We start from the raw sequence: 13608 nt of genomic DNA on the forward strand, positions 1-13608 counted from the left end.
TTAGGCTTTCATTTCATCAACTGTAAAATGAGGCCAATAATAGTACCCATCTCATAGTGCTGCTATGAAGCTCACAGAGACGGCCAGTGTTAAACATACAGCACAGATCTTGGGGCAGAGTGGGTACTCAATAAATTTCAACTGTAAGGATTATTACTTGTCATTTCTATAAAACCAATGCAGGAAAATGCTGAAAGCAGTCTTCACGAAACTCTTAACACAGGCTAGCACTCTCACTTGTGAACGCTAATTGATTCAACAAATCTTTTTCTAAATACATGCTGTGTGTCAGTCCCTGTGCTAGAGACTAGAAATCTGAAGAAAAGCAGAGGTTGCCTTGACCTTCAAGGATCTCACAGTCCATGGGGGAAACAGCATGATGGGGGCTGTCGAGGAGGGCAGTTTGGGGCCTGTGGGATCTCAGAGGAGGGGCTCAGACCCAGCCAGCATGGTGACAGCTGAGCAGCGTATAAAATGATGAGCAGGAGCTGGCCAGGGAACACAGGATGGGGTGCAGGTTTCCAGTAAAGGGATCAATATATGGAGAAAGACAATGGAGGCGGGGCAAGTGGGATGTGGTGGCAACAAGGCCAGGGAGGTTAAGCAAGAGCTGCCGCGGAAGCCTTTGGGTGCCAAGCAAAGGAGTTCAGTTTTTATCTTGAAATCTATGGGGAACATTGAGGGGTTTTAAAAAGGGAAGTAGTCAACAGACACTCAAGGATGGCTGAAATCTAAAGATTAAAAACAATCCAATGGGGGCTTCCCTGGTGGCGCAGTGGTTGAGAGTCCACCTGCTGATGCAGGGGACACGGGTTCGTGCCCCGGTCTGGGAAGATCCCACATGCCGCGGAGCGGCTGGGCCCGTGAGCCATGGCCGCTGAGCCTGTGCGTCCGGAGCCTGTGCTCCGCAACGGGAGAGGCCACGACAGTGAGAGGCCCGCGTACCGCAAAAAAAAAAAAAAAAAAAAATGTTTGAAACAGTAAATTTTATGTTTTATATTTTACCACAATTTTTAAAAGTGAAAGAAAATTCATAGAACTGCATAACACAAAGAGTTCATCTTAATGTAAACTATGGACTTTAATTGATAATATTGTATTAATATTCATTCACCAATTGTAATAAATGTATCACACTAATGCAAGATGTTAATAACAGGGGAAACTGATTGGGGGAGGAGGCATATGGGAGCTCTCTGTACTTTCATTCCATTTTTCTGTAAACCTAAAACTGCTATAAAAATGAAATCTATTAAATTTTTAAAGTTCCATGCCAAAAAAAGTACACAGCATGATTTAATTTACATGAAAAACAAAAACTAACAAAACTAATTTACGCTATTAGAAGTTGGGGTCATTGTTATCCTTAGGGGAGTGCGAGGGGTTTCTAGGGTGCCGGTAACATTCTGTCTTTTGATCTGAGGACTGATTACAAGACTTTTGTTAAATCTGTAAAAAATTCATTGAGCTGTACAGATTATCTGCACTTTTCTATATGTATCTTGTAATTTAATAAAAAGTTTTAAGAAAATATTTAAAATAAAAAGATGAATCATCTCTTATGCAGAAGTCCAAATAATTTACACAGAGACTGTCCTCAAGGAGGGGAGAAGAACTCTCCATTTGTTGGTGTGGGCTGTGTACCTGACTCCCTTCCAAAGAGCACAGTACAGAAAGGGGAAAAGAGTAATGTTCCCATGGAGAAACCTGAAAAACACTACTGCAGTCAGCTGACCAACATCAACATCAACCTTCCTGTCAAGTTGATAGTATGTACCCTTGATATGATATGATGAAAATAGCACTTTACTCCTGTGGTCTTCCTACCAATAACCCATAACCCCAGTCTTACCATGAGAAACACATCAGGCAAATCACAATAGTGGGACATTCTACAAAATACCTGACCAGTTCTCCTGAAAAAAGAGTCTGAGAAATGTCTCAACCAAGGGGAACCTAAAGAGATATGGTGACTCATGTAATGTGGTGTCCTCCTTGTTGGGACCCTGGAACAAGAAAGGACAAAGGACGTTAGGCAAAAACTAAGAAAATCTGAATAAAGTATGACTTTAGATAATTAGAGAGAGAGAGAGACAGAGAGGGAGAGAGAAAGGAAAAGACAGGAGGGAAGAGAGACAGAGAGAAATAGTCAGTTTTCTACAAAACCTACTCTAACTTCAAACCTTGACCTTTTTTATAGAGTGAGCTGAACCCAGTGAAGGTACAGAGAGAAAACATCTTTCCTTTCCTCTCAGCCACAGTCTTCAGACAGATTTGTCAGATTCCCCAGCCTTGCCCTTTGTTTTTTGTTTGTTTGTTTTTTTAAGTATTTTAGAAATTTATTTATTTATTTTTGGCTGCGTTTTGAGTCTTCGTTGCTGCGCGCGGGCTTTCTCTAGTTGCAGCGAGCAGGGGCTACTTTTCGTTATGGTGTGCGGGCTACTCATTGCGGTGGCTTCACTTGTTGCAGAGCACGGCCTCTAGGCACACGGGCTTCAGTAGTTGTGGCACATGGGCTTCAGTAGCTGGCTTGCGGGCTGTAGAGCGCAGGCTCAGTAGTTGTGGTGCACGGGCTTAGTTGCTCCACGGCATGTGGGATCTTCTCGGACCAGGGCTCGAACCCATGTCCCCTGCATTGGCAGGTGGATTCTTAACCACTGTGCCACCAGGGAAGAGTTCCAGGAACCAATCTCTTTTTATTTGGCTCGTGCTGTTTATCTTGCCTCTTAGCTCCGAATGCCCTTGTATGTAGCAGACATTCCACTGCCAGCTTTTCATCGAGTACCTTTGAGCCCCATTGTGTCCTCCACATCACACAGTTCCTAACATAGCTGCTGGGCTCTGGCTGCCCTCTTGCAAACCCCTCAGCTAGTTCCCGCAGGGTACCCCCTATAGCCCGTCATTGCGGGGTTTCTCACCCCTCTGTAGCCAGGTCTTATCCATGCAGTTCAAGTCCAGTTCCCTTCAGCATGTCCACTGGCCCTTCGGAGACTCACATCCTAGTAAGGCACCCAACTTGGGCTGTGCAGGCTGCCTTCTGCTGCCCCTGCCATGACAGGCTACTCTGCTCTGCCTCCATATGTCCACACATTTCCCCCAGATCCAGGGACACATGTCAAGCAGGTGCACATAGTGGTCTGGAGCACAATCTTCTGAAGGTTTGAGCCCAACTCTAACACATTGCTATGTGACCTACAACAAATTACATAACTTTTTGTGCCTCCGTTACCCCTCATATTGTAATATGAGAATAGTATTAATTTCCTTCCCATAGGATTACTGAGAATGTTTTTTTGTTAACAGATATAAAGCTCTTATAACAACGCCGGCCCATAAGCATAGGGCGTTGTAAAGTTTGTGATAAATACACGAATGCCACAGTCTCCCTCACCATGGTCCAACCCATCTGGACTCACAGCTGAGGAGTTCCCTTCCTGCAGCTATCCCACTCTTAAGGTTTGGGTCTCCTGGAGCTCCTTCACTTGGCTTTGTGAGATGAGGGAGGAGAGAAGCACCATGGGACTCCTTACCAAACAACAGCCAGCCCTCCACTTCAAAGCTCCCTTTCATACAACGGACACCCACGTACCTTCACGTAGGTTCTTAGATAGCTGACATCTGTCATATCTACTCTCTCTCTCTCCTCTCTATAGAGATACGCAGATAGATGTACATTTTTTTAAACAGAACCATTTAAAAGTAAGTTGCAGAAATCATGATATTTCATCCCCTAAGCACTACAGCATTCATCTCCTAAGAACATTAATTTCCTAAGAATATTTCCTGAAATATTCTCCTACATAATCATGATGCTAGGCTCATATCGAAAAAAATTAACATTAATCCCATAATATCATCTAATCTCGAGTCCTTGTTTATGTAGCTTCAGTTGTCCCAAAAATGTCTTTTTTAGCTTTAAAAAAAGTTTTTTAAATCCAGGGCCCAATCAACGTTCACACATTTTTTTTTTTTTTTTTTTTTTTTTGGCGGTACGCGGGCCTCTCACTGCTGTGGCCTCTCCCGTTGCGGAGCACAGGCTCCCGACGCGCAGGCTCAGCGGCCATGGCTCACGGGCCTAGCCGCTCCGCGGCACGTGGGATCTTCCCGGACTGGGGCACGAACCCGTGTCCCCTGCATCAGCAGGCAGACTCTCAATCACTGCACCACCAGGGAAGCCCCAGTGTTCACACATTTTTGGCATTTGGTGGTCTCTTTAGTCTCTTTGCTCTAGGAAAGGCCCTTGTCTTTTTTTTCTTTCTTTCTTTCTTAATGACATTGACCACTTTGAAGATTCCAAGCCGGTTGCTATGCCCCCACAACATGAATTTTCTTCATTCACTTTTACCATCTCTCACCAAGAGGGAGGAGGCTGAGGGGGCCTCTCTTTACAATATAGGATCCTCATCATGTCTTGTTTCCAGATTAAGGACCAGGGCTGAAATTCAGAGGCGGTCAGAACGTACCTATTTCTTATCTGGTTTCACAGGTTGTTGGAGGGGTATTACAGGGCACCTTTCTGGAGAGGAGCAGTGAGTCTCCCCCGCTGATCAGCCTGGACTGAGTGCCCCCAGGCAGGGTCCCTCCTCGTGGGCGCAATGGGAAAGTAGGTTGGACTAGCCCAGAGAACTTTCACTCCCAGCACCCTGCCTTGCCCTTGAGAGAAATAAGCATTACCTCCAGACTCTGGACCCTGAAAGGAGTTGGACATTCCTCCCCAGGGACATAGTACCTATCCCCAGAAGAGCTGCCCCTGGGCCCTGGGAGGTAGGTGGAGCTGAGGGATCATGGCCCAAGGCCAAGAGCTGATCCTTTCAACTTTTTTTGGTGACTTTGATATCAGGTGACCAGGACAGCAAGGCCAACCTGATTGGGGTGGTAGTTATGAAACGCCACTCACCCGGAGCCAGAAGCTCTGTATCAGCTTCCACAATCCTGCTGATCTCAAGCACCTGCCTCTACAGGTACCTTTCTTGGGCTCATGTCTTAGCGCTTGGGATTCCCCATCAAAAATCCTGGGAACCCGTGGAGATGGAGGGATGGGGGGAACACTGGGTTAGGTGTAGGAGGTCTGAGTTATGGTTTTTTTTTTTTTTGGTTGCATTGGGTCTTCATTGCTGCACGTGGGCTTTCTCTAGTTGCGGCGAGCGGGGCCTTCTCTTGTTGCGGAGCACAGGCTCTAGGCACTCGGGCTTCAGTAGTTGCATGTGGGCTCAGTAGTTATGGCTCACGAGCTCTAGAGCGCAGGCTCAGTAGTTGTGGCGCATGGGCTTAGTTGCTCTGCGGCATGTGAGATCTTTCTGGACCAGGGCTCAAACCCGTGTCCCCTGAAATGGCAGGTGGATTCTTAACCACTGTGCCACCAGGGAAGTCCTGAGTTCTAGTTCTTGCTGCCCAGCTCTAGACTTTGGTTTCCCCATTTTTAAATGAGAAGCTTGGACTGGGCCACCTCTAAGGACCCTTAGTGTGACTGGATTGAAGAGGTGGGTAGGGCACCCCACCTGGCATGAGGGCAGCCCTGGCCCTGGGTGCAGCCCAACCTCAGCCTTCCAGACTGTGAGAGGATGGGGCGGGGGTTTGGACTTCCCTGGTGGTCCAGTGGTTAGGACTCCACGCCTCCACTGCAGGGGGCACAGGTTTGATCACTGGTTTGGGAACTAAGATTCCCACATGCTGTGCCGCACAGCCAAAAAAAAAAAAAAAAAAAAAGACTGAGAGAATGGGGACTTGTCCTTGGAGGAGGTGTCCTGGTTGGTCTTGATAAAGAATGCCCTGGGGAAGGGGGCATCAGAAGCCATTTGCGTCAGCCCTGGGACCTTGATCCCATCAGTGTTGCTAGCGGGGAGCAGCTCCCTGTTCCGAGGGTATGAGGAGGTATCAGCAGGAAGGGTCCCCGCGGTACAATGCCCAGGATACACCCTGCACTGGGGCCCACAAGAGTGCTCCGTTTTGAAGTGATCACTTCAGCCTCAGAATTGGTAACAGGTGTTGGGCAGAGGGGATGGCCAGGGCTGGGATTTCAGACGCTCAAGTTGGGAATCTCAGGGCTCTTTTCCAGCACTCAGATTCTGTGATACACCATGGGTGAGCTCCTGGGATGAAGAATCCATGTAATTTAGTGAATGCAACTTAGTCTTTCTGGTGTCCAGCTGGGAGCCAAGCACAGAACATGTACAAGTGCTTATTGACTGAGTAAATGAATGAATGAGTGGCTCTATCTCGTCCCTCAGTCTGGCTCCTCCGTTCTCTTCCCCTGTAGTTGGTACAAATGGCATTGTCCCAGGCCACTCCTTTCTCAGCCACAGAGCTTCTCCTGGCCTCTGCCACCTTCTGCCTGGTATTCTGGGTGGTCAGGGCCTGGCAGCCTTGGGTCCCTAAAGGCCTGAAGAGTCCACCAGGGCCCTGGAGCTGGCCCCTGATCGGGCACGTGCTGACGTTGGGGAAGAGCCCACACTTGGCCCTGTCGCGGCTGAGCCAGCGCTATGGAGACGTGCTGCAGATCTGCATTGGCTGCACACCCGTGCTGGTGCTCAGCGGCCTGGACACCATCCGGCAGGCCCTGGTGCGGCAGGGTGATGATTTCAAGGGCCGGCCTGACCTCTACAGCTTCACCTTAGTCGCTGATGGCCAGAGTATGACCTTCAACCCAGACTCTGGACCAGCGTGGGCTGCCCGGCGACGCCTGGCCCAGAATGCTCTCAACTCCTTCTCCGTTGCCTCAGATCCGGCTTCCTCATCCTCCTGCTACCTGGAGATGCATGTGCGCAAGGAGGCTGAGGCCCTCATCAGCAAGTTCCAGGAGCTGATGGCAGGACCTGGGCGCTTTGACCCCTATGACCACGTGGTGGTGTCCGTGGCCAAGGTCATTGGTGCCATGTGCTTCGGGCAGCACTTCCCCCAGAGCAGTGAGGAGATGGTCAGCCTTGTGACGAACACCCATGATTTCGTGGAGACTGCCTCCTCCGGGAGCCCCGTGGACTTCTTCCCCATCCTTAAATACCTGCCCAACCCTGCTCTGCAAAAGTACAAGAGCTTCAACCAGAGGTTCCTGCAGTTCCTGCAGAAAATGGTCCAGGAGTGCTATCAGGACTTTGACAAGGTAAGCCCAAGGTACGGGAAGTGTGAGGGCACCCAAGAGTCTGTGTGGCCCCTCTTACCCAGCTCCAAGGTACCCACACACCTGGTGTGCAGCCAAGGCCTAGGAAGGCTCTGGGACATCTCAGATCACCTGTGTGACCTGGAGCCAAGCCCTCTCCCTCTCTGGCCTCAGTTTCTTCATGCCTATAGCCTCCCTCTCAGGGCTGCTCAAAGCCCCAGAGAGATAAGGTCATGAATGGGACCCTGGCAGAGCCCTGTAATGTGGGGTGCTGTTATCATGAGAAGGCTTTTGTTCTGCTGGAAACTGAACCCAGACAGAGACTAATTCCCAGCTCGGGTGTCACCTTACTTCCCTGTACTCACCCCAACCTCCTTCTCTGAAATTGGACCCCTGGGGTTATTGGGGGGAAGAGTCAATGGGGCATGAAATGATACTTTAAGTCCTACCTTGGGCTGCTACCAGCTCCTGTCGTGAGCTCAACCCACTGCCCAGAGGCCAGCTGGCAGTGCCAGATGGGATGGGGCAAGGTCCAGACTTCCACCCCAGAAATGCTGGGGTGCTCCTAAGCTTGTGCCCCCTCAGAACAGAGTCCAGGACATCGTAGGTGCCCTGTTCAAGCACTACGAGGATAACTCCAGAGCTAGTGGGGGCCTCATGCTCCAGAAGAAGACTGTCAACCTTGTCAACGACATCTTTGGAGCCGGTAGGAGCCAGACCCCTGCCCCTCCATCCCTCAGTGCCTGCCGTTCACACACAGCCTTGCCCAGCCCCGGGGTCCATCAGATAACTCACCAACTACATGTCAGATGGTGCAGGACACAGAGACCAGGCCCAGGCTCAAGGTTTGAGCCCAGGCTGTACCACCAACTCCCAGTGAAAACTCAGCCAAGTCCCTCTCCTCCTCTGGGCCTCAGTTTCCCCAACTAAACAATAAAGGCTTCTCTGGGCTGTAAGTCTAGGCCCTTGTAATTCCAGCAACTAATCATGAAAGCAGTGACTCAAGTTTGTGCTGAGGTGACTCCACCTCTGCCCTTAGAAAATTCAGGGTGAGGGGCTTTGGGGGAAAAGGAGGCAGAGAAAGACAATATTTGCTACATACATGGTGGGTGCTTGGTAAATGCTGCCTTCTTGTTCCTGTCTTCCTTTCTTCCTCACCTTGCCCCATGCTGCCCAGGGCTTGATCCGATCACAACAGCCATCTCCTGGAGCCTTCTGTACCTTGTGACAAATCCTGAGATACAGAGGAAGATCCAGGAGGAGCTGGGTATGTAGTGTCCCCTAACCCTCTGGTGGAGAGAAGCCTTGGGGTCCCAGGTCATCTGTTCAATCTACATATAGCTGTTATGTACCTACTAAGTACAAGCCCTGGGCATACAATGGTGCCCACCCTTGCCTAGAGGATACTGGGGGGGTCAGTGGGTCTCAGACCTGTAAACAGACATAGTACCACATAGAGTGACACCTGGTGTGATTGGGGATGCAGATGCCATGGAGCAGTCAGGACAACCCCTAAGCCTTGTCCATCCTCTGTGTTCTGCAGACACAGTGATTGGCAGGGAGCGGCGGCCCCGGCTCTCTGACAGATCCCAGCTGCCTTATTTGGAGGCCTTCATCCTGGAGACTTTCCGACACTCCTCCTTCGTCCCCTTCACCATCCCCCACAGGTGAGGCCTGCCTATTCTGCTCTCCCACCTCTGAAATCATTGCCATGTTTTCTCCCCAGCTTCTCAGCCCTGGCCCTGGTCAGACCTCAGCATCTCCTTCCTGGCCATGACACCAGATTCCTCACAGACCTTGGCCTCTACTCTGCCCCCATCCAGTCCAAACATGATCAAAGTACCCAGCTCTCAGGAGAAAAACCACACTTCTGACCTCAGCTCTCATTCACCTCTGCTCACATTCCCTCCCTACAGGTACTCTCAACCCCGCCAGGCTGGCCTCACCATCCCTTACAAGCATGAACCAGCCAGCCTCCAATTTTGCTTATGTTGGACCTTCTGCTTGGAAGGTCTACAGTCTTCTCTGGCTACCAGAATCCTATCCTACCTTATCCTGACACAAACTTCCCCTCCCCTAGAAGCCTTTCTTGATTCATCCAGCTGGCATAACTTCATTCTGATATTTTGTAGGACTTACAGCCATTGGTCCTTGATGAGGTCCTGGGATTTTAACAATGTCAAGAGAGTTAATGAACACTTACTTCAGCCCATATTTTGGTCTAGTTATGCCCAGAGGAAGAGGCCTGATGCCTCAGCCAAGCTGGGGACTCCCCAGGACTGGCCCAGACTGCCTGTTTCTCGGCTCCAGAGAATGGCCAAGGGCACAGCTGAGTACAGAGAAAAGTTTAGTAAACTTTGTTGAAGAATAGGATCTGAGAAAGGGGAAGAATAATTTCAACCCTTCCTTGCCCCTGCTATTCCCTCCTAGTGTACGGTATAGAAACCATGGTGGACAGGCTATTGGAGTGGGGTGAAGGAGCAAGAACCTCTGCGGGGGGGGGGGGGGGATATAAATCAGGAGTTTGGGATTAATATATACACAACTACTATATATAAAATAGTTAAACAACAAAAACCTACTGTATAGTAAAGGGAACTATATTCGATATCTTGTAATAACCTATAATGGAAAAAACCTGAAAAAGAATATATAGGTATATATATGGCTGAATCACTTTGCTGTACCTCTGAAACTAACACAACATTGTAAATTAACTATAGTCAACTTTTTTTTAATTGTTAAAAAGAAAAAAAACAACCTCCCAGAGACACATCCCAGTTTTCCAGCCCGTGAGCCTGACAGAGCCCTCTTCCCTCCTTAGCACAATAAGGGACACAACACTGAACGGCTTCTACATCCCCAAGGAACGCTGTGTCTTCATAAACCAGTGGCAGGTCAATCATGACCCGTGAGTACATATCCCCCACTGAAAAATGTGTGAAGTTCAGCAGTCAGGAAGGCTGTTTGTCCCCCTAGGAACTGGTTATACAATAAGGGAATGGTGCCTCGATGGCTCTGCAGCCTGCTCTAAGGGACAAAATTTAGGTCCATGTTTCTCAAACTTTAGTGCATTGACCAGGAAGTTGGTTTTAGATTTCGGTGCCCAGTCCCCCGAGATTCCTCTTCGGTAGGTAAGGTGGAGTATCTCAGGCGATTCTGATGTGAATGGCTTAGGGACCTCTTTGGAAAATCTCACTTTACAGGTAGGAGGATCATATAATTTACCATCCAAACTAGGGCACTTCTGTGTGTGAAAAAGGATGCTGTAAATAATTACTCCAAAACAATAAGCATAAACCAGGATGGACAGTTGATTCCCCTTGTATATTGAGTAGGATAGAGATGGACATGTGTTCCTTCTTTTAATTTCTTTTAGTTAAAGTATTATTTCTTTAAAATAAAAAATTAATATTAGGGCTTCCCTGGTGGCGCAGTGGTTGAGAGTCCGCCTGCTGATGCAGGGGACACGGGCTCGTGTCCCGGTCCGGGAAGATCCCACATGCCGTGGAGCGGCTGGGCCCGTGAGCCATGGCCGCTGAGCCTGCGCGTCCGGAGCCTGTGCTCCGCAATGGGAGAGGCCACAATAGTGAGAGGCCCGCGTACAGCAAAAATAATAATAATAAATAAATAAATAATATTACAAAGCACTATTTTCAAGGCTGGTGATTTTAGAGAGAGCTATGTAAAAGAAATAAACATCAAAATACAGTTTGGCCCCTTTCCCCACTCTCCTTTCATTACGCTAGATCTATTCTAACACAGATGTCCCCCACCCAGGCCTTTCCCAAAGGGCCTCCCCAGCCCAGAGATACCACTTCCTCTGTTCATCTCGCAGGAAGCTGTGGGGGGACCCATCTGAGTTCCGGCCGGAGAGATTCCTCACTGCCCATGACACCACCATCAGCAAGACCTTGAGTGAGAAAATGATGCTCTTCGGCATGGGCAAGCGCCGGTGCATAGGGGAGGTCCTGGCCAAGTGGGAGATCTTCCTCTTCCTGGCCATCTTGCTTCAGCAGCTGGAGTTCAGTGTGCCACCAGGTGTGAAAGTGGACCTAACCCCTACCTACGGGCTGACCATGAAGCCTGCCCCCTGCGAGCATATCCAGGCACGGCTGCGCTTCCCCATCAAGTGAAGAAGTTACCAGCATTCTGAGGCAGAGGGAAGGGTGGAGGTCACTGAGGAAACTTTGTTTCTTTTCTTTTCTTTTTTTTTAACTAACAGCTTTATAGAGATATAATTCATAGACCATATAATTCACCTCCTTAAAGTATACGATCCAATGGCTTTTAGTATATCACAGAGTTGTGCTGTCACACCACAATCAATCTTAGAACCTTCTCATCACCCAGTAAAGAAACCCATACCCCTCAGCAGTCACTCCCCATCTCCCCCTAACCCACCTTCCCTACCCCGCTAGCACTAGAAAACTACTAATCTACTTTCTGTGTGTACAGATTTGCCTACTCTGGGCATTTCATATAAATGCAATTATACAATAAATGGTCTTTTGTGACTGGCTTCTTCACTTAGCATGATGTTTTCAAAGTTCATCCGTGTTGTAGTATGTGTCAGTAAGCCCTGTTTTCTTGAGTCCTGAGACTAGGCTCAGTTCACTATTCTTACTTCTTTCCTGTATGATTCACGACTTGGAACACTTGAAGGGAACAGAGAGGAAGGGACCCAGCCTTGTAGGCCAAACGCAGATGGGTGAAGGGGGATCCCTCATGCCCTATCCTCAAAAGGTAGAGAACATCTGACCTCTCACAGTGTTCTGATTTGTTCATCCATAGCTAGGGGAAGATAAGCCCCCCAGAAATGCTTGGGTTACCTGCAAAAAGCGCAGGTCCCATCAAAAGGGGACTATCAAAAGAGTGAAAAGAGGGCTTCCCTGGTGGCACAGTGGTTGACAGTCTACCTGCCAATGCAGGGGACACGGGTTCGTGCCCCGGTCCGGGAAGATCCCACATGCCTTGTTGTGGCTGGGCCCGTGAGCCATGGCTGCTAAGCCTGTGCGTCCGGAGCCTGTGCTCCGCGACGGGAGAGGCCACAACAGTGAGAGGCCCGCGTACCGCAAAAAAAAAAAAAAAAAGAGTGAAAAGATAAGCCACAGAATGGGAGAAAATATTTGCAATTCACATATCTGTAAAGGATTAATATCCAAAATATATAAGGAACTCCTACAAATCAACAACAAAAAAAACAAACAACCCAATTTTTAAAATGGGCAAAAAAGTGGTGATCGTTTTGTAATGTATAGAAATATCGAATCACTATGTTGGGCATCAGGAACTAACATAGTTTTGTAGGTCAGTTATACTTCAAAAAAACAAACAAACAAACTCATAGAAAAAGAGATTAGATTTGTGGTTACCAGAGATAGGGGGAGGGCAGGGGAATTTGAATGAAGGTGGTCAAAAGCCACAAATTTCCAGTTATAAGATAAATAAATAAGTACTAAGAATGTAATGTACAATGTGATTAATATAATTAACACTGCTCTACATTATATATGAAAGTTGTTAAGAGAGTAAATCCTAAAAGTTCTCATCACAAGAAAACTTTTTTCTATTTCTTTAATTTTTTTGTATCTATACAAGATGATAGATGTTCACTAAACTTACTGTGATAATCATTTCATGATGTTTGTAAGTCAAATCATTATGCTGTACACATTAAACTTATATCATGCTGTATGTCAATCATATCTTAACAAAACTAAAAGGAAAAAAGACAAACAGAAATGGGCAAAAGACTTGGATAAACAGTTCTCTAAAGAAGATATGCAAATGGACAAGTACATGAAAAAACACTCAACATTATTAGTTATTAGGGACATGCAAATCAAAAACAAGATGAGGTACCATTTCACACCTACTAGAATGGCTACAATAAAAATTAAAAACTAGGGACTTCCCTGGTGGCGCAGAGGTTAAGAATCTGCCTGCCAATGCAGGAGACATGGGCTCGAGCCCTGGTCCAAGAAGATCCCACGTGCCGCGGAACAACTAAGCCCGAGCGCCACAACTACTGAAGCCCGCGCGCCTAGATCCGGTTCTCCGCAACAAGAGAAGCTACCGCAGTGAGAATTCCACGAACCGCAACGATAAATAAATAAATAAATAAAAATTAAAAACTAGAGAGCTATTTGGGAATTCCCTGGCGGTCCAGTGGTTAGGACTCCGCGCTTCCACTGTAGGGGGCCCACGTTCTATCCCTGATTGGGGAACTAAGATCCCGCAAGCTGCGTGGTGTAGCCAAAAACGAAAAACAAAAAAACCCGCTAGACTGTGATCATATGATCACCTCAATAGATGCAGAAAAAGCATTTGACAAAATTCAACATCCATTTATGATAAAAACAAAAACCCTCCCAACAAAGTGGATATAGAGGGGATGTACCTCAACATAATAAAGGCCATATATGATAAGCTCACAGTTAACATCATACTCAGTGGTGAAAGCTAAAAGCTTTCTTCTAAGATCAGGAACAAGACAAGGATGCCCACTATCA

The 13608-nt window shown here is 47.8% G+C and overlaps 1 protein-coding gene across 1 annotated transcript; it reads left to right on the top strand.

The window, feature by feature from the left end:
* The first annotated feature begins 6265 nt into the window (after window positions 1-6265).
* LOC101329596 (cytochrome P450 1A2) lies at window positions 6266-11569 on the top strand. Its single transcript, XM_033852628.2, has 6 exons — window positions 6266-7096; window positions 7679-7799; window positions 8271-8360; window positions 8637-8760; window positions 9918-10004; window positions 10932-11569. The coding sequence occupies exons 1-6, from the start codon at window positions 6266-6268 to the stop codon at window positions 11227-11229; spliced, it is 1551 nt and encodes a 516-aa protein (XP_033708519.1). The 3' UTR covers window positions 11230-11569.
* Window positions 11570-13608: the final 2039 nt, after the last annotated feature.

Source organism: Tursiops truncatus, chromosome 2 (genome assembly GCF_011762595.2).
Source record: "Tursiops truncatus isolate mTurTru1 chromosome 2, mTurTru1.mat.Y, whole genome shotgun sequence".
Taxonomy (NCBI): Eukaryota; Metazoa; Chordata; class Mammalia; order Artiodactyla; family Delphinidae; genus Tursiops; species Tursiops truncatus.